The 19,995-nt window shown below is 41.9% G+C and overlaps 1 protein-coding gene across 2 annotated transcripts in view; it reads right to left on the minus strand.

Annotated features, from left to right (window-relative positions):
* The window catches only part of sap30bp (SAP30 binding protein), a 133,083-nt gene that overhangs the window by 46,120 nt on the left and 66,968 nt on the right, over positions 1 to 19,995 (minus strand). For both annotated transcript variants that reach the window (XM_063030907.1, XM_063030906.1), the window contains exon 4: positions 18,045 to 18,087. In XM_063030907.1, coding sequence (XP_062886977.1) covers positions 18,045 to 18,087 — 43 coding nt within the window. The remainder of the gene's footprint in view (positions 1 to 18,044; positions 18,088 to 19,995) is intronic.

A 19,995-nucleotide genomic window follows, 5' to 3' on the forward strand; every position in this document is an offset into this window, starting at 1 on the left:
ACAGTTATTTAGCTAATACAGAGAATTTGAAGCTGTCAACACCTTGACAGACAGTCATCACATTTTCTGTTCCTTTTACACGTGTTATTAATAATCCCTTAGACCAGGCTCCAACTCAGCAAACTTCATAGTGGCCAAAAACACTGATGAATTGCGACCAATGTAACCTCTCATTTGGTTTTGTCCCGGACCACAATAACAAGGGTCGTCCCATTCCGACTCAATTTTCTCTCGCAAGGGCTTAGTAGGAGGGGGACGGGTATTGACCGCAGAGTTATTGCAAAACTTCCTGCAGTACCCCACCATCTCCAAGAGCCTTCTGAGGGCCCTCTTGTCTGTCGGGGTTGGGAGGTCAGCGATAGCCTGCATTGTAGCTTGCATCACTGCCAGCTGCCCCTGTGTCACCACAATTCCCAGGTAGGTGACCCTCGTGTGGCCGAATTCATTTTTTTCAAGGTTCACTATCAAACTGGCTTCAGACAGCCGTATTAAATTGCCAATACACACCTCTGTGGTCATCAGCCCTTTAGTCACTGAATTACTCAAAAAATATGGGTGTTGTTTACTTGGCTGCCCTATTGTAACCACAATCACCCAACGTCCCAGTTCTTTGCATTTCCTCGGGACAATCAAACACATGGGTGCGAGTCGTTTAATTACTCCTTCGGGGATTAAGGGAGAGACCTTATCAGTAGACCTGGCCAAAACAATAGCCTTCTCCCATCTGACCGATCCCATCCTAATCTTTTCAAAATGGTTTTTTTCTCTTAGCAGGGGGCCCCTAGCTTCATTGATTTCCACGCTAACACCGACTAGGTTTGTTAGCATATCAAAAGCCGGTGACCGTCTCAGTTCGCGTCGGTCATGATCAATAACATTCTTCCCCCTGGGCAGCCGGTAAATCTCTTTCATGATTCCACCAACTGTTTCCTCCAGCACCGCAAAATGTCCACCGGGGGGTACCTCGTGGGCCACGTTAAAAACCTCATCCCCATAACTCTTTTGCACCACCCCCCACTCCTCATCTGCGGATACTGTCCTTGATTTCCCTTTCTTCCTTAGCACTTCCTCATCCGCACAATAGCCTACTAGTTCCCTTGTCAAGGCTGTGTCAGAGAGAGCTGTCTCTGCAAAACCCATCAGCCCCTCGCCTCGCTCCTGCGTCTGCACAAATTCTTTCCTGGCTACTGCTACGTCCGTCCCAGCTCCCTCACTACCTCTTATCTCACTACACCCTGTCTCATACAAGGTTGGCAGAAATGTTTCAGCCAAATTCACCATCGCGGGCGGGGCCTCCATGCTGGCAGGCTGACCCGTCAATCTCACGACTGGGAACACGATTCCTCCGGCGATGTCATTACCGAGCAAGACTTCCACGTCTTTCATCGGTAATTCGGACCTCACCCCGATCGTGACTAGTCCAGAGACCAGGTTGCTCTGTAAATGTATCTGGTGCAAAGGGACCGACTCTGTCCCTTCCCCAACACCTTTGACCTCTACCTCCCCAGTCTGGGTCTCTGAGCTAAACTCTAATACACTCTTCAGTATTAGTGACTGACACGCTCCTGTGTCTCTCCAGATCCGCACTGGAACTGGTTTTAACCTCTCCTTCACTGACACCAGTCCGGCCGAGATAAACCTCTCGCGCCCTTCCTGGACTTTTTCAGACCTGTCCTTCCCTAGCGGTTCGCTTAACAGCTCAATACAGCCATTCAAAATTTCCGCTTTTCCTTTCCCCGTCTCCTTCCTTGGGGCAAAGCACCTGGACGCAAAGTGTCCGACTTTCCCACAATTAAAACAGACGACCCCAGGAGACTTCCGACCAGACTGCTCCCGGTCTACCTTATCCTTTTCACTAGTCCCCGGCTTACTTTCTGACTTTTCCGGCGGACTCTCCCCGCCGTCCTGACTACCCTTCTGGTAGCCTTTACTCGGGGCAACCTTCATTTTATGCGTCAACGCATACTCATCCGCTAACTTAGCAGTTGCGGCTAACGTGGCTGCCTCTTTCTCATCGAGGTAGGGTCTCATACCCTCAGGGACACAACCTTTAAACTGCTCAATCAGAATCAGCTGCAGCAGTCTGTCATAATCCCCCTCTACCCCTTTCGAGGCGCACCAACGCTCACAATATGTTTGCATCTCGCGAGCAAACTCCAAATACGTGCGGTCCCACCGCTTCCTCGCATTCCGGAACCTCTGCCGGTATGCCTCCGGGACCAACTCATAAATCCTGAGGATGGCCTCCTTCACCACCTCATACTTCTGGGCATCTTCCGCGGATAAAGCGGAGTAAGCTTGTTGGGCCTTCCCTTTCAGTACACTCTGAAGTAAAACAACCCACTTATCCCTCGGCCATTCCTGACTTATAGCCACCTTTTCGAAGTGGAGAAAGTACCGATCCACATCAGTATCGTCAAATGGGGGAACCAGCCTAACCTCCTGGGTCGCCCGGAACCCTCCACCTTGGTTCGGCACGAGCCCCTGCTCGGCCCTTATCTTTAACTTCTCCAGCTCAAATTCCCTTTCCCTCTGTTTCTCCTCTCTCTCCAACTGTCTTTCTCTCTCTTGCCTTTCTACCTCTTTCTCTCTCTCTTGCCTTTCTACCTCTTTCTCTCTCTCCCGCCTTTCTAACTCTTTCTCTCTCTCCCGCCTTTCTAACTCTCTCTCTTTCTCCCGCCTTTCTAACTCTCTCTCCTGCCTTTCTAACTGCTTCTCTTCGTGTTCTAACTGCCGTACCCGGAACTCGTGCTCGAGTCTCAGTTTTTCAAGCTGTACCTGTACCGCGTCTCCAGCAGGTTTTTCACTAGACACCACCCCCAGCTCACCTTGGGGAAACACACCTTTAGATACATAGTGCTCTACAATAGCTCTGTGTATCTCCTCTCTCCTCATTGTCGACTTCACCTTAGCAAGATTCACCCGTTTGGCCACAGCTATCAATTCCGATTTCCTGGCATCCTCTAATGCCTCCAAGGTCGGCGCCTTTATAAATTCCTCAACCTCCATTTCTGCTGTTTGTCTTTTCTTTCTTTCGGGAATTTTAACCCAATCAATTTACTCCGTCCCAAATTTAGCGTTCAAAATCGCGGACGAGAACCCCACTTATGTTACGTACCCCGTAACTGGGTTGCCAAACCAGCAGAAATGGATCACTCAGTTGGAGTCTGGAGTACTAGAACTAAGAAAGTTTTATTAAAGAAACAAGCAACACAGTAATCGAAAGGATAATAAATGCAACAGTTCAGTGATGATAAACACACATGTGCACAGCATTAAGATAACAGCATCAATCAAGCTCTATCGTTGTCTAGGGGTAAATGACCAATTTCAAAATGACTCAAAGTTCAGTTCGCAGTAATCGTTGCCATGGCGATGGACAAGGTGGGGGAAGAGAGACAGAGAGAACAACTCATCATTCAGCACAGCTTCACTCACAGACCAGCGAGATTGCTCACGAGCAACTTTTGGGCGGGTCCTTGGTGATGTCACCTGAGGTCACTGACTGTGACCCCTCCTCCAGATGCGGTCGATCCTCTGCAGTGAACCCGGCACCCAGGCAAGGGCGGACACACACCGGGTTCCCGCTGATCGTACCTTTCCACCCTGTGCGTTGTCCGGTACTTCTCACCACTCGTGAGAGGCGTACCGCTTCCAGGGTCTCGTTACCTCGGGTGGCGTGTGTGTCTGTCTTAGCGAACCTGTCCCTTTTTATCCCCCTGCTGGGGTATCGCCTGCCCATCACTTCAAACAGTTCAAGGTTCAAAGAGGGGAGCCGCTCCAGACAGCTCTCTCTCCCACATTCCTTCATTACACATCTCCAGACGCTGCTCCATTGTTCCTTATCTCTCCTTCCCCTGAGGGCAGGTGGCAGACCAACTGCTGATGCCACTGATGCTAGCCCAGGCCAGCAAACATCTTAATTTTATGTGTATTCTCGTAACAGAAGATAGCAAAGCGTTTTCAGGTAGCCATTTCCTCAGTTTGTAATGTAATTAAGAAATGGCAGTTAACAGGAATGGTGGAGGTCAAGTTGAGGTCTGGAAGACCAAGAAAACTTTCCGAGAGAACTGCACATAAGATTGCTAGAAAGGCAAATCAAAACCCCCGTTTGACTGCAAAAGACCTTCAGGAAGATTTAGCAGACTCTGATAAATCTTGTGCACTGTTCTACTGTGCAGCGACACCTGCACAAATATGACCTTCTTGGAAGAGTCATCAGAAGAAAATCTTTCCTACATCCTCATCACAAAATTCAGCGTCAGAAGTTTGCAAAGGAACAGCTAAACAAGCCTGATGCATTTTGGAAACAAGTCCTGTGGACGATGAAGTTAAAATAGAACTTTTTGGCCACAATGAGCAAAGGTATGTTTGGAGAAAAAAGGGTGCAGAATTTCATAAAAAGGACACCTCTCCAACTGTTAAGCACCAAGGTGGATCGATCATGCTTTGGGCTTGTGTTGCACCCAGTGGCACGGGGAACATTTCACTGGTAGAGGGAAGAATGAATTCATAGAACATAGTCCAGCATAGTACAGACCCTTCGGCCCACAATGTTGTGCCAACCCTTAAACCCTGCCTCCCATATAACCCCCCACCTTAAATTCCTCCATATACTTGTCCAGTAGTCTCTTAAATTTCACTAGTGTATCTGCCTCCACCACAGACTCAGGCAGTGCATTCCACGCACCAACCACTCTCTGAGTAAAAAAACCTTCCTCTAATATCCCCCTTGAACTTCCCACCCCTTACCTTAAAGCCATGTCCTCTTGTATTGAACAGTGATGCCCTGGGGAAGAGGCGCTGGCTGTCCACTCTATCTATTCCTCTTACTATCTTGTCTACCTCTATCATGTCTCCTCTTATCCTCCTACTCTCCAGAGAGTAAAGCCCTAGCTCCCTTAATCTCTGATCATAATGCATACTCTCTAAACCAGCAGCATCCTGGTAAATCTCCTCTATACCCTTTCCAATGCTTCCACATCCTTCCTATAGTGAGGCGACCAGAACTGGACACAGTACTCCAAGTTTTATAGACCTGCATCATTACCCTGCGACTCTTAAAACTCTATCCCTCCACTTATGAAAGCTAACACTCCATAAGCTTTCCTAACTACCCTATCCACCTGTGAGGCAACTTTCAGGGATCTGTGGACATGTACCCCCAGATCCCTCTGCTCCTCCACACTACCAAGTATCCTGCCATTTACTTTGTACTCTGCCTTGGAGTTTGTTCTTCCAAAGTGCATCACCTCACACTTCTCTGGGTTGAACTCCATCCGACACTTCTCAGCCCACTTCTGCATCCTATCAATGTCTCTCTGCAATCTTCGACAATCCTCTACACTATCCACACCACCACCGACCTTTGTATCGTCTGCAAACTTGCCAACCCAGCTTTCTACCCCCACATCCAGGTCGTTAATAAAAATCACGAATCATAGAGGCCCCAGAACCGATCCTTGAGGAACACCACTAGTCACAACCCTCCAATCCGAATGTACTCCCTCCACCACGACCCTCTGCTTTCTGCAGGCAAGCCAATTCTGAATCCACCTGGCCAAACTTCACTGGATCCCATGCCTTCTAACTTTCTGAATAAGTGTACTGTGTGGAACCTTGTCAAATGTCTTACTAAAATCCATATAGGTCACATCCATTGCACTACCCTCATCTATATGCCTGGTCACCTCCTCAAAGAACTCTATCAGGCTTGTTAAACATGATCTGCCCTTCACAAAGCCATGCTGACTGTCCCTGATCAGACCATGATTCTCTAAATGCCCATAGATCCTAGCTCTAAGAATCTTTTCCAACAGCTTTCCCACCACAGATGTAAGGCTCACTGGTCTATAATTACCCGGACTATCCCTACTACCTTTTTTGGAACAAAGGGAAAAAAACATTTGCCTCCAATCCTCCGGTACCATTCCCGTGGACAATGAGGACATGAAGATCCTAGCCAGAGGCTCAGCAATCTCTTCCCTTGCCTCATGGAGCAGCCTGGGGAATATTCCGTCAGGCCCCGGGGACTTATCCAATTAGTTCAATTAAATACCAGCAAATTCTGGAAGCAAACATCACACCGTCTGCAAAAAAAAAATCTGAAGATGAAAAGAGGATGGCTTCTACAACAGGATAATGATCCTAAACACACCTCAAAATCCACAATGGACTACCTCAAGAGGCGCAAGCTGAAGGTTTTGCCATGGCCCTCACAGTCCCCTGACCTAAACATCATCAAAAATCTGTGGATAGACCTCAAAAGATCAGTGCATGCAAGATGGCCAAAGAATCTCACAGAACTGGAAGCCTTTTGCAAGGAAGAATGGGTGAAAATGCCCCAAACAAGAATTGAAAGACCTTTAGTTGACTACAGAAAGTGTTTACAAGCTGTAATACTTGCCAAAGGGGGTGTTACTAAGTACTGCCATGCAGGGTGCCCAAATTTTTGCTTTGGGCCCTTTTCCTTTTTTGTTATTTTGAAACTGTAAAAGATGGAAATAAAAAAGTAATCTTGCTTGAAATATTAAAGGAATGTGTCTTTATGCCTTTTGGAAATCAGGTCATCTTTTACTCGCTTAGCTATTCACAGTAACAGAAATTTTGACCGGGGTGCCCAAACTTTTGCATGCCACTGTAGCTGTGATTACAGCATAAATACAAAGTATACAGACAGATCCATCTGAGGCAGGAGAGCTATTATCCACAAACAATTCACGAGGGCGCAAGAAATACTGGAGAACTTCACGTACTCACCATCAGACCCATCCATCATATGACTGCCATAACCTCCCAGACAGAAAGCAATGCCATTACTTCAAACATCAATATGCAGCATTGGCATTCTCCTTCTGCAACCATTAACCTATCCTTCACTGGTTCTCTGTCACTGATTGGCCAGGAGCAATGCCTCAGCTGAAAGCAGTCTTCCTGTAATTCTCTCAGGATGCTGTTTTATCTACAAATCCACAGCGCATATCCCAGACAGCTGTTAGTTGGTGGTGCCATCACAGAAAAAAGCCAGATCCTATAACTAACTTGCTCTAAACGCACACCCCCAACATTATCACAGGACAGCAATCAAAAATGCTGACAGGTATCCCTGTTGCTCTTCTCGAGGGCAATATGTCCAGAACCGAAAATTGCATTATCCTTGTTGCCTAACTTTGTTTCAACCACCATGCAAGAAGATTGGTTCAACAGCCTTAATAACTCATTGTGGCACCACACTCAGATATTTTACCCATCCAAATTACTAGCACACTGGATCAGGAATAGATAATTCAGATCACAGAGCATTCAATTAGGCAAAGTACTTCCATTTAACTGCCAGGGTTCCATAACCCTGAGTAGTATCTAAATGTTAACATTTATCAATCTGATTTTCTGCCTCAGTTCTATTTCATTTGCCTAGATTAGCAATCCCCAATTTAAAGAGGTGTTCATGGACATAATAAAAATAGATTTTTTTTTGTTTTTTTTCTAGATTCACCCAAGGTCAATTATACATGCTCTATAAACTCTACTATCAAAATCCTGCAATTACATTATTCGCTAATTTTCTATGTTTAGCAAATATAAACCTTGCCTGGAAATGTCCATCTGATAACATTATTCTCTTTTGTTTGGGTATTAATCTGCATTTCTAGTCTGAAATGTCTTATGTGAGAAGACAGAATAGTAAAGTAGGGAATGATGTGAGGAAAATAGGGAGGGAAGCTGGGTGAGGGGGAGAGGGGAGTGGGAAGTAGGGCCCAAAGCAGGTAAGGGAAATGGGATGAGGGGCAGGGAGTCTGGTGGAGAGGCATATAACTGGTCATGAAGAGTGAGGATAGGACAACATGTAATCACTGTGTCCGGAAAGTACTTGCAACACTCCTGCTGGTATTTAAAAACACATTTGTATTATTATTTCTGCTTAATATCTTTTCTAAAAGATGGCAATTCTCACTGTGCAGACACTCTTCAATACTGCACCAAAATGTCTCCACTGGGAGTTTGAACACAACTTTCTGATCAAAACCTTGCCTGAGTCTTGATGTAGGGTTTCAACCAAAAGCATTAATACTGAAATTCCTTTCCTTCCATAGATGCTGCTAACCTGAATTCCTCCAGCATCTTGCTTATTGTTCCAGATTCTAGCTTATGTGTCTACAACTTTCTGACTTGGGAGCAAAAATGTTAACCAAGGAGCAAAGTTTTGAAGACTGTTGTTAATTACACATTCGAGGGGTCTCGATTTTTATAGACAATACAATTTCTTTTGTTCAACATAAAGTTGCCTCTGACCCTAATGGGCGATTTGTCATAGTGTCAAGGAAACTAGATAATAAATTAATTGTATTTGCTAATGTGTATGCCCCCAATGTGGATGACCCAGGAGTTTTTGAGCATTTCTTTTCATTCCTGACAGATTTGAGTCTTTATTCTTTAGTGATGGGAGGAGATTTTAATTGTTGTCTAGACCCAGTATTAGATCGTTCTTCTCTTACATCAGCCACACCTAATAAATCAGCTTTATTTATTCAATCCTTTCTAACGAAATGTGATATTGTTGATATCTGGTGTTTTTTATCACCCAGCAGAAAGGGAGTATTCATTCTTCTCTCATGTCCATCATTCCTAGACCAGGATTGATTTTTTTTTATTGATAGTCAAATGATTCTATTAGTTCAATCCATTGAATATAAAGAAATAGCTGTATCTGACCATTCTCCTGTATTTCTATCTTTAAATCTTCCTGGTTTCATGAACAGATCCTGGCATTTTAATTTAACTTTGTTACCTTATAAGGACTTTCTAAAATATCTGGAGAATCAAATTACTCTTTTTCTTGAAGAAAATGCGTTGGAAGAGACTTCTAGTCTTATCATTTGGGACGCTTTTAAGGCATATATCAGAGGACAAATTATCTCCTATACTGCATATATTAAGAAAAAAGTTAATAAAGAAAGAACTGATTTAGTTAATCAATTAAAACAATTAGACCAGAAATATGCTTTGGCACCAGACCCTGAACTATACAATATGATTTTCTTATAACGTATCCAATTGAAAGACAACTTTTAAAAGATAGAAGCCAATTCTATATACACGGAGAAAAAAAAACTGGTAAACTATTGGCTAATCAATTGAAGACCTTTATAGCCAAATGGCAAATTAAATAAATTCGCAAAACCAATGGTGATATGACAACTGACCATTTTGAAATAAATGACACTTTTACAGAATTTTATTTTAAACTGTATAGTTCTGATTTTATTAAGGATAATACTACAATGAACAATTTTTTTAGACCAATTAAATATTCCTGGACTTTCGGTTGATAATCAAAAGCAGTTGGATCAACCTATTTCTCAGGAGGAAATCACGGAGGCTATATGTTCATTGCATTCTGGGAAATCTCCAGGACCTGACGGATACTCTGGAGAATTTTATAAGGCTTTTTCTTCATTGCTTATATCTTATTTATGTTCTACCCTTATTGATTCCTTCAAGGTGGGTAGGTTGCCACAGTCTTTTTATGAAGCTTCTATTTCGCTTATTCTTAAAAAGAGTAAGAATCCCACTGAATGCTCTTCATATAGACCAATCTCTTTACTCAATGTTGATGCTAAGATCCTATCTAAAGTTTTGGCCTGTAGACTCGAAAATATTATACCTTCTATAATATCTGATGATCAGACAGGATTTATTAAAAACCGATATTCCCATTTTAATATCCGGCAATTGTTAAATGTTATGCATTCTCCATCCAAGGAAATATCGGAATGCGTGATTTCTCTGGATGCGGAGAAGGTTTTTGACCGAGTTGAATGGAATTACCTATTTAAAACCTTAGAAAAATTTAATTTTGGGCCCAATTTTATTCATTGGATTAAAATACTTTACTTATCTCCCTACGCTTGGATCCTTACCAACTTTCAGAATTCTAAACAATTAAACTACAACGTGGAACCAGACAAGGATTCCGTTGAGCCCTTTGCTTTTCGATTTGGTATTAGAACCTTTAGCAACTGCCTTTCGAGAGTCTAAAGATATCACCGGTATCTTAAGGAAAGGTGCTATTCATAAAGTCTCGCTTCATGCTGATGACCTATTGCTTTTTATATCTAATGTTACAACTTCTTCACCCTCTATGTTTCTTTTACTGACTAGTTTTAGTCAGTTTTCAGGATATAAATTGAATTTACATAAGAGTGAATTGTTTCCTTTAAATAATTTGATACCAACCGATATTAACCTTTCTTTTAAGATTGTAAGAAAACAATTTACATATTTGGGTGTAACAATCACAAGAATTAATAAAGATCTATTCAGAGAAAATTTTCTAACCTAAATGAATTATGTGAAAAAGACACTTTCTAATTGGTCGCCTCTCTTTATCATTGATTGGTTGAATTAATTCTATTAAAATAAATATTTTACCTAAATTTATATACCTTTTTCAAGCCGTACCTGTTTTTATTCCTGTCTTTTTTTGATTCTTTAGATTCGATTCTTTCTTCCTATATATGGAAGAACAGAAAACCCCGATTAAATAAAGCCCACCTTCAAAAAATTAAAAAGAATGGAGGCCTTGCTCTACCCAATTTTAGGTTATATTATTGGTCAATTAACATACGAAATCTTATGTTCTGGTTATATTATATTAATCGTGAGGATTGTCCAATATGGGTCTTTTTGGAAGCCAACTTTGTTACGAAATTTTCTATTATTTCTCTTCTTAGATCCTCTCTTCCTTTATCTTTAAGTAAATTAACTGACAGTTTGGTGGTTAAACACACTTTGAGGATCTGCCTACAGTTTACAAAACATTTCGGTTTATTGAGATTTTCCCTGTCTAGTCCTATTTTTCTAATTTTTTTTTAAACCATCTACGACTGATTTGTTTTTTAGAGAATGGGATAGATTAGGCATTAAACAATTTCAGGATCTGTTGGAGGGTATCTTTCTTCTTTTGAGCAGCTCTCAGTGAAATATAATCACTTTTTCGATACATACAGATTAGAGATTTTTTAAGATCTAAACTACATATATTTCCCACCAGCCCGGATAAGAACATAATTTGAAACCTCTTGATAATGGCTGAATATCTTATATTTATGGTCTGTTGTTGGGACTGAGAATGGCTCCTTTAGACAAAATTAAAAAAGATTGGGAAAAGGATTTACAGACCTCATTATCTGATGAGATCTGAAGGGCTATTTTCAAAATGGTTAATTCTTCATCATTATGTGCTTGTCATTCCCTCCTACCATTTAAAATGGTACATAGGGCTCATATGTCTAAAGACAAGCTCTCTCGTTTTTTTGCAGATATATCTCCTTACTGTGACAGATGTAATAATGGAGAGGCTTCATTAATTCATATGTTTTGGTCATGTTTGAGCCTTGAAAAATATTGGAAAGATGTATTCCAAACTTTTTCTGTACTTTTTAAAGTTAATTTTAAGCCCAATCCTTTGCCTGCCTTATTTGGTATTGTTGAGGAAAGAGCTATAATTCTGGAGCCTTCTCATTTGCGGGTACTGGCTTTTATTTCTCTTATGGTTAGGAGGGCGATCTTGCTCAAATGGAAGGAGGTTGCCCCCCCACACACACATGCTCAATGGTTATGCGATATTATGTCATGTTTAAATTTAGAGAAGATTCGTTGTTCGATTTCTGATTCTAATCAAGATTTTCAAACGCTATGGGGACCCTTTCTGAACTATTTTGAAAATCATTGCATTGTTATTGTTATTAAAATATAGATCTCGGCTATTATTATAAAACACTATATGGTAAAGTACTCTTTTTTTTTCTTTTGTTTTTTTACCAACCAGCTTTGTCTTGGTAGTGGGTGTAGATTTTTTAATATAATATAATTAACCATATTATTGTATTTTATAATTCAATTTATTTTACTTGATTGATCATAAATATGGGATACCGCGATTGTATCAGTGTGATTTATATATAGTGCATTTTGTGCTATCTTATTTTGATTTATAATAAGTACCCTTATGAATTCTGTATTTGTGTATATGAAATTTAATAAAAATATTGGAAAAAGAAAGAAGGTTAATTACACACTTGTAAACACAAGGAAATCTACAGATGCTGGAATTTCAAGCAACACACATCAAAGTTACTGGTGAACGCAGCAGGCCAGGCAGCATCTCTAGGAAGAGGTACAGTTGACGTTTCGGGCCGAGACCCTTCGTCAGGACTAACTGAAGGAAGAGCTGGTAAGAGATTTGAAAGTGGGAGGGGGAGGGGGAGATCCGAAATGATAGGAGAAGACAGGAGGGGGAGGGATGGAGCCAAGAGCTGGACAGGTGATTGGCAAAAGGGATATGAGAGGATTATGGGACAGGAGGCCGAGGGAGAAAGAAAAGGGGGAGGAGGGAAAAACCCAGAGGATGGACAAGGGGTATAGTGAGGGGAACAGAGGGAGGAAAAAGAATGTGTGTATATAAATAAATAACAGATGGGGTACGAGGGGGAGGTGGGGCATTAGCAGAAGTTTGAGAAGTCAATGTTCATACCATCAGGTTGGAGGCTACCCAGATGGAATATAAGGTGTTGTTTCTCCAACCTGAGTGTGGCTATATTTTCACAGTAGACGAGAGTATGGTTCGCTAAGCACATCTTTCCCTCCCCCCTCCTCTGCTTTCCACAGGGATCGCTCCCTATGCGACTCCCTTGTCCATTCGTCCCCCCCATCCCTCCCCACCGATCTCCCTCCTGGCACTTATCCTTGTAAGTGGAACAAGTGCTACACATGCCCTTACACTTCCTCCCTCACTACCATTCAGGGCCCCAGACAGTCCTTCCGGGTGAGGCGACACTTCACCAGTGAGTTGGCTGTGGTGATATACTGCGTCCGGTGCTCCGGTTGTGGCCTTCTATATATTGGCGAGACCCGACGCAGACTGGGAGATCGTTTCGCTGAACACCTACACTCTGTCCGCCAGAGAAAGCAAGATCTCCCAGTGGCCACACAGTTTAATTCCACATCCCATTCTGATATGTCTATCCACAGCCTCCTCCACTGTAAAGATGAAGCCACACTCAGGTTGGAGGAACAACACCTTATATTCTGTCTGGGTAGCCTCCAACCTGATGGCATGAACATCGACTTCTCTAACTTCTGTTAATGTCCCACCTCCCCCTCATACCCCATCCGTTATTTATTTTTATATATACACATTCTTTTTCTCCCTCTGTCCCCCTCACTATACCCTTTGCGCATCCTCTGGGCTTTCCGCCCCTCCTCCTCATTTTCCTTCTCCCTAGACCTCTTGTCCCATGATCCTCTCATATCCCCTTTGCCAATCACCTGTCCAGCTCTTGGCTCCATCCCTCCCCCTCCTGTCTTTTCCAATCATTTTGGATCTCCCCCTCCCCCTCCCACTTTCAAATCTCTTACTAGTTCTTCCTTCAGTTAGTCCTGACGAAGGGTCTCAGCCTGAAACGTCGACTGTACCTCTTCCTGAAGATGCTGCCTGGCTTGCTGCGTTCACCAGCAACTTTTATGTGTGTTGCTTACACACTTGTATATGGCTTTTATCCAATTTCTTGTTGATAGTAAACTATCAGGATACCACTTCAGTAAGAGAGATGCCAGGAATTACTGCCATCTGGCAGCCTTGCTGTGTGTAAATTGTTGTCTTGTCTCCGAGATTAAACTGTCATTACACTTCTTGGGCTGTAAACAGTTCAGAATTTTAGTAGATTATGATAGGAACTACCAGCAGTGCATGTCTATCTTTTTATTTCCTGGTCCTGGAGCTTTTAAATTGTATCCCTTTTGGGAATTACCCCAAATCTGTCCTCTCAGCAGAAATTCTTAAAACATGGGAGATTGTGACATTAATTAAAAACATGAGGGAAATATTAAAATACATCACCTTCCAATGCAAGACGAGCCTGAACCTGAACGTGATTTGGCAGCTAACAGCAATATTTTGTAATGTCCTTAAACATAAACATAGACACAGAAAACCTACAGCACAATACAGGCCCTTCGGCCCATAAAGCTGTGTCCTTGTAATGAAATTGTATGTGCAAAACCATAGCAATCACAGACCACTGATCCATTATTAGATCCATAGAATAATAAAGAAATCACTGACAAAATAACACAGATAACTACATCTAACCTACAGAATAATCTGCAGGGTTAATCAATCATCCTACTCTAGACTTCTGAGCAATAGAAACACAGGGTTCATAAATAGATTACCTTGACACCACTTACTTTAAATCTGATTCCATGGCCTCAACACATAACTTAAGGTAATGTATTGCAGTTGCCACCATTATGAGGCATTAAATGAAAGGGTTCAATCTGTCCTTTTGCCTTGTCTTTCACGACTTCAAAGCACATTTTTGTTGACTGGGTGAGGTCTCCCCAATTAATTCTCCTCACTTACATTGTACCACAAAAGTAACTTAACAATTTGCATTTATATAGCTTCTCTAAATGAATTGAAAATATGCCAAGATTCTGAACAGAGGTACTATCAAACAAAACTCTGAAAACATGTTTGTGCTATCTAAGAAGATCCAATAGAGATGTCCAAAAGTTTGGTCAAGGAGATAAATTTTACGAAGCATCTTAAGAAGGGGAGAAAAGAGCCTGAGAATTCAGAGAGGAATTTCAGAGCTCAGGCTACATGCAGCTATAGACAGATGCCTGCTTGGATATAAAATTAAAACTTGACCCAAATCCAACTTGATCTTGATGCACACCAATCCAAATCCGATTTGAGGCAAAGAAACTGAGGGGTGTTTTCAGAGAGCTGGACCAAAAAAAAAGCTCTTTGTGCTGCACATACACTAATTTTGATTATGTGCAGAGGATGTATGTGGCCAAACAACACTTGTCTTCCTGACCTGCATAAATGACTGAGCTGGGTTAGCACAGCATGGCTTGGCTTACATCTGAACGTTTATTAGAACATGTAGCTGAACCCAACATATATAGTGGGGTTGTATTGAGATGGGGTAAAGTAGAGATGTCAAAATTTCTGTTACTGTGAATAGCTAAGCGAGTAAAAGATGAACTGATTTCCAAAAGGCATAAAGTTAAAGATGACACATTCCTTCAATATTTTAAGCAAGAAAACTTTTTTATTTCCATCTTTTACAGTTTCAAAATAACAAAAAAGGAAAAGGGCCTGAAGCAAAAGTTTGGGCACCCTGCATGGTCAGTACTTAGTAACATCCCCTTTGGCAAGTATCACAGCTTGTATACGCTTTCTGTAGCCAGCTAAGAGTCTTTCAATTCTTGTTTGGGGGATTTTCGCCCATTCTTCCTTGCAAAAGGCTTCTAGTTCTGTGGGATTCTTGAGCCGTCTTGCATGCACTGCTCTTTTGAGGTCTATCCACAGATTCTCGATGATGTTTAAGTCGGGGGACTGTGAGGGCCATGGCAAAACCTTCAGCTTGCGCCTCTTGAGGTAGTCCATTGTGGATTTTGAGGAGGGTTTAGGTTCATTATCTTGTTGCAGAAACCATCCTCTTTTCATCTTCAGCTTTTTTTTTTACAGATGGTGTGTTGTTTGCTTCCAGAATTTGCTGGTATTTAATTGAATTCATTCTTCCCTCTACCAAATGTTCCCCGTGCCACTAGCTTCAACACATACCTTTGCTCATTGCGGCCAAAAAGTTCTATTCAAAAGGTTCAAAGGAACATCTAAACAAGCCTGATGCATTCTGCAACAAGTCGTATGGACTGATGAAGTTAAAATAGAACTCTTTGGCTGCAATGAGAAAAGGTATGTTTGGAGAAAAAAGGGTGCAGAATTTCATGAAAAGAACTCCTCTCCAACTGTTAAGCACGGAGGTGGATTGATCATGTTTTAGGCTTGGGTTGCAGCCAGTTGCAGCTTGGCTACAGAAAGCGTATACAAGCTGTGATACTTGCCAAAGGGGGTGTTACTAAGTACTGCCATGCAGGGTGCCCAAACTTTTGCTTTGGGCCCTTTTCCTTATTTTGAAACTGTAAAAGATGGAAATAAAAAAGTTTTCTTGCTTAAAATATTGAAGAAATGTGTCATCTTTAACTTTATGCCTTTTGGAAATCACTTCATCTTTTACTCACTTAGCTATTCACAGTAACAGAAAATCTGACCAGGGTGCCCAAACTTTTGCATGCCACTGTAAGTGAGGTTATATATTGGTAGGAAGAAAGGTGTAGACTGTTTTCTGAAAATTCAGAAATCAGAGGTGCAAAGGGATATGGGAGTTTTAGTTCCGATTCCCTTAAGGTTAACTTGCAGGTTGAATTAGTTACATACAAGAATTGGAATATATAAAGCAACTATGCAGCAGAGGTTTTGTAAAGTGTTGGTCAGATCACATTCATAATATTGAGAGCAATTTTGGGCCCATATCTAGGGAAGAAAATGCTGGTCATGGAGAGGGATCAGAGGAGGTTCACAAGAATGACCCATTCCACTCAGTTCAAACCTTACAATATCCAACAATTTTCAGTGAAATCCTTTTTATCCTTCTGAACTCAATCAACTACAGGACCAGAGATATCAAATGCTGGTCATATGTTAAGCCTTTTTTAACCCAGTGATTTAAAGCAGTCATCTGCACTGATCGCTGAACTACAAATTTCCAGATGCATGGCATCTCGTGGACAAATTCTGGCATGTTAAATTCAAAGTGGAAGGTTTGTAAATGACATGCAAGGGTCCCAAGTCGGTCAAATTAGAATGGATATCTTCATCATGAACAGTCTCTCAATAATATATTCAAGCTTTCCACATAACTTCAAAAGCCACTATTACAATTGAACAGTGGCCAGTTTAGCCGATCCCTGCTCAACACCGTTTTCCATTAATGGTATCTTCAGCCACATGATAATCTGGTACTTTCAGGACATTGGCAGTGCCAGATGACCAGGCATTCCAGGTTATTGGAGATTACCATTAATATATCAACATATATTTAATTCATTTTTTACAGATTTTACACGATAATATAATTAATTATCTAATGAACTAGATGAATTTAAAGGACAATGGAGATGAATCCCTAGTGTGTTTAAAGAAAGAACCCCTCCTCTCTCCAAGGTACAACTCATATTGAAGTCTTACACAAGTCAAACCTTCTCATGTCTGCACATACAAGTTTGCAACCTCCTCACCTATGCACAAGTAAAAATCCTACCTTACAACAACATAGATGTTCCCACTATCTCAATCTAACATAGGTTAAAAACCTAGCATCTCAGATATGCAGTACTGTGCAAAAGTCTTAGACACACACACATATATATGTATGTCTCTATTGTGGACTGGAAGTGGGAAGGGGCAGCAAGAGGGAAAAATCATGGTTGGGAAAAGGGGAAGGGAGGAGGAGCGGGAAGTACCAGAGAGATATTCTTTAATGATCAATAAACCAATTGTTTGGAATCAGATCACCTTGCCTGGTGTCTCAGGGTTGGGGTGTCTGCACCCGTTCTACCCCTCTGCACCTGGCACTTTTTCTCTGCCACCTGTCCTACACCCCTCCTGTGGCACTTCACCTCACCATTTCTAACATTTCTTGCTCAAGCCAGACTTACAAACTTGCTCTCCACTCCAAGTTGACAAATGCTAGTTATATATATGTGCCTAAGACTTTTGCACAGTACTGTACACAAGACATAAATCTCAGTCACTCATCCCTATAAAGGTAAAACTCCACCTCTTTGGACACAAATACTGAACAAGGAAAATCTCTTTAGCCTTACATTCGCAGGTTCAAACCCCAACTTCTCAATTTCAGTATGTAATAGATGTCTCAGTCCCATATGGTAACCTTATTTGTTTCCTCACTATTTTGAAATGAAAATGTTGTAGATTCATCTACTTTCCCACACAATAGAACTTCATATTTGTTATAAACCTACTGTTTACTAAAACTGAAATAATGTCACTAATTTATAATCTTTCTCATTCATCCCTTGCTCTCACTGCAGGTGACAACCTTGAGTTTTCCAAATGAGTCCCGGGCATTACACGATTTTTTTCCTTAAGCGACAATAATACATACCAACTAGTTCCTGGGGATTCTTCTTTTCCACATCGATGAACTCCTGAAAAAGAAATAGAGATCATAAGCCTTAACCACCATAATGTCACTGTTTGCATCTCAATGCAGTATTCAGGGGTGTACAGGATATACAATGTGTTTATAGGAAGACAGTTCACTATGAATGCTGTATCAGTGAAATTATAAAAGGGCAGAAGCTCACAGAGCAAAGAAGGACATGCTAGATCCAAAATGTCTGTAGAGGGTACACAGGACCAAGAGGGGAAGTGAGAGAACAGTGTGGGAAAAGCAAAGGTGTGTGGAGGGCACAAATGACTGGGCTGGGGCTGAGTAATCCGAAGCAACATGGGAGTGGGTGGGGATAAAAACTGAGGAAGCAATGCATACACAGAAGTCACATCAGGTCACATGGTGTCGCCATTGACATGATGAGCTGGCGTGATGAAACGTTTTTAGAATTAATTGTTAAAGATGAAGATGTGCGACAGTGGAGGGAGTATTGGGCATAGGGTGCTGGCGTGCAGTGAAACAGTATGATTAAGTGATGGTTCGAGAATGAGATTGCTCTGGAAAAAGTGAAGGGCAGGGTGCATGCTGGCCAGAAAAAGAAAAAGCAGAAAGAGCGAATTGGCAAGAACATGGGCAGAATAACAAAAGAACAAATGAGAGTGAGATTGAGAAGGAGTTAGCAAAGTGTGAGAGAAGGCAGAAATTGAGAGGCTGAGAGTGAAAGACAGATGAAGTGAGTGATAGGAAATGGCAGAGAGGAGGTTTTAACGATATAGAGAGGTGGGAAGAGGGTGGTGAGGAGAACCATCACTCAGATAGTCTGAAAGTAAGGCATAGGTCGATGAAAAATATGTCAAATATGGAGAAATAAACAACTAGAGCGAATAGAAGCTGCAGCCCTTTCCAGATCTCGAGAGTATAGGAATGTGCTCAGGGAGCACTGATTTGACAACACCGCATTGCAAATAGGAGACCAAGCTCACAAACCAGGTGCCAGGGTAGAATGTGAACTGGAAGAAGTGTCTCAGGCAGGGTAGGTAGTTTCTTGCTGGCTAAACAAGCCCACCAAGTATTACTTAATGCAGGAGATTTTTGTTAAGGATGCAGTCTCCTCTTAAGAGTCAATTTATCAACTATCAAAGTCAGCCAGGTACCACATTCAGAACTTCCTTCAAGTGCTATGAAGTCCTACTGTATTGCTAGTACAGGCTGGTAGGGGATATATAACATTGACATTTAGGCTCAAGTTATCAACAAAACTTAAATTCATAAAGAAACATTGAGCCTGAAGTTGGAATGGTATTTGTCCACTGGTCTCTGTTCAAGTTTAAGGTCCACTCACTTCTGAATGTGGAAAACATGGAGTTATGTGTTAGCAGTTTCTGGCCATGGCAATTGAAGAACAATAAGACCATAAGATATAGGAGCCGAATTAGGCCATTTGGTCCACCAAGTCTGCTCTGTCATCTTATCAGGGCTTATCCAATTTTCCTCTCAGCCCCAATCTCCTGCCTTCTCCCTGTATGCTTATATCCACCCACCCCTATCTCCCTGCCCGCCATGCTACTGCTGGGGAAGAGCTACAGGAGCTCTACACGCCATCTGTGACCTGGAAGCCACTCACACCAATGGTTTCTTCATTGCTGCTGGTGACTTCAATGATACCAACTTAAAAACAGTCCTGCCAAAGTTCTACAAGTATGTCAACTTTACAACCAGAAGAGAGAATATACCAAACCCAATCTATACCAATGTTCATGGAGCCTACAAGACTGTCCACCACCCAGGATACTCACACCATTTTGCTAATCCCTGCATAGATACCTCTGGCTAAACAAGAAGATGCATGGACAGGAGCACGTTCAGGGACTGGAATGGCTACCTATGATCACCACATCACCATTGATGAATATGGGATCAGTGATTGGCTACATAGGAAAAT

Source organism: Mobula hypostoma, chromosome 22, assembly GCF_963921235.1.
Source record: "Mobula hypostoma chromosome 22, sMobHyp1.1, whole genome shotgun sequence".
Taxonomy (NCBI): Eukaryota; Metazoa; Chordata; class Chondrichthyes; order Myliobatiformes; family Myliobatidae; genus Mobula; species Mobula hypostoma.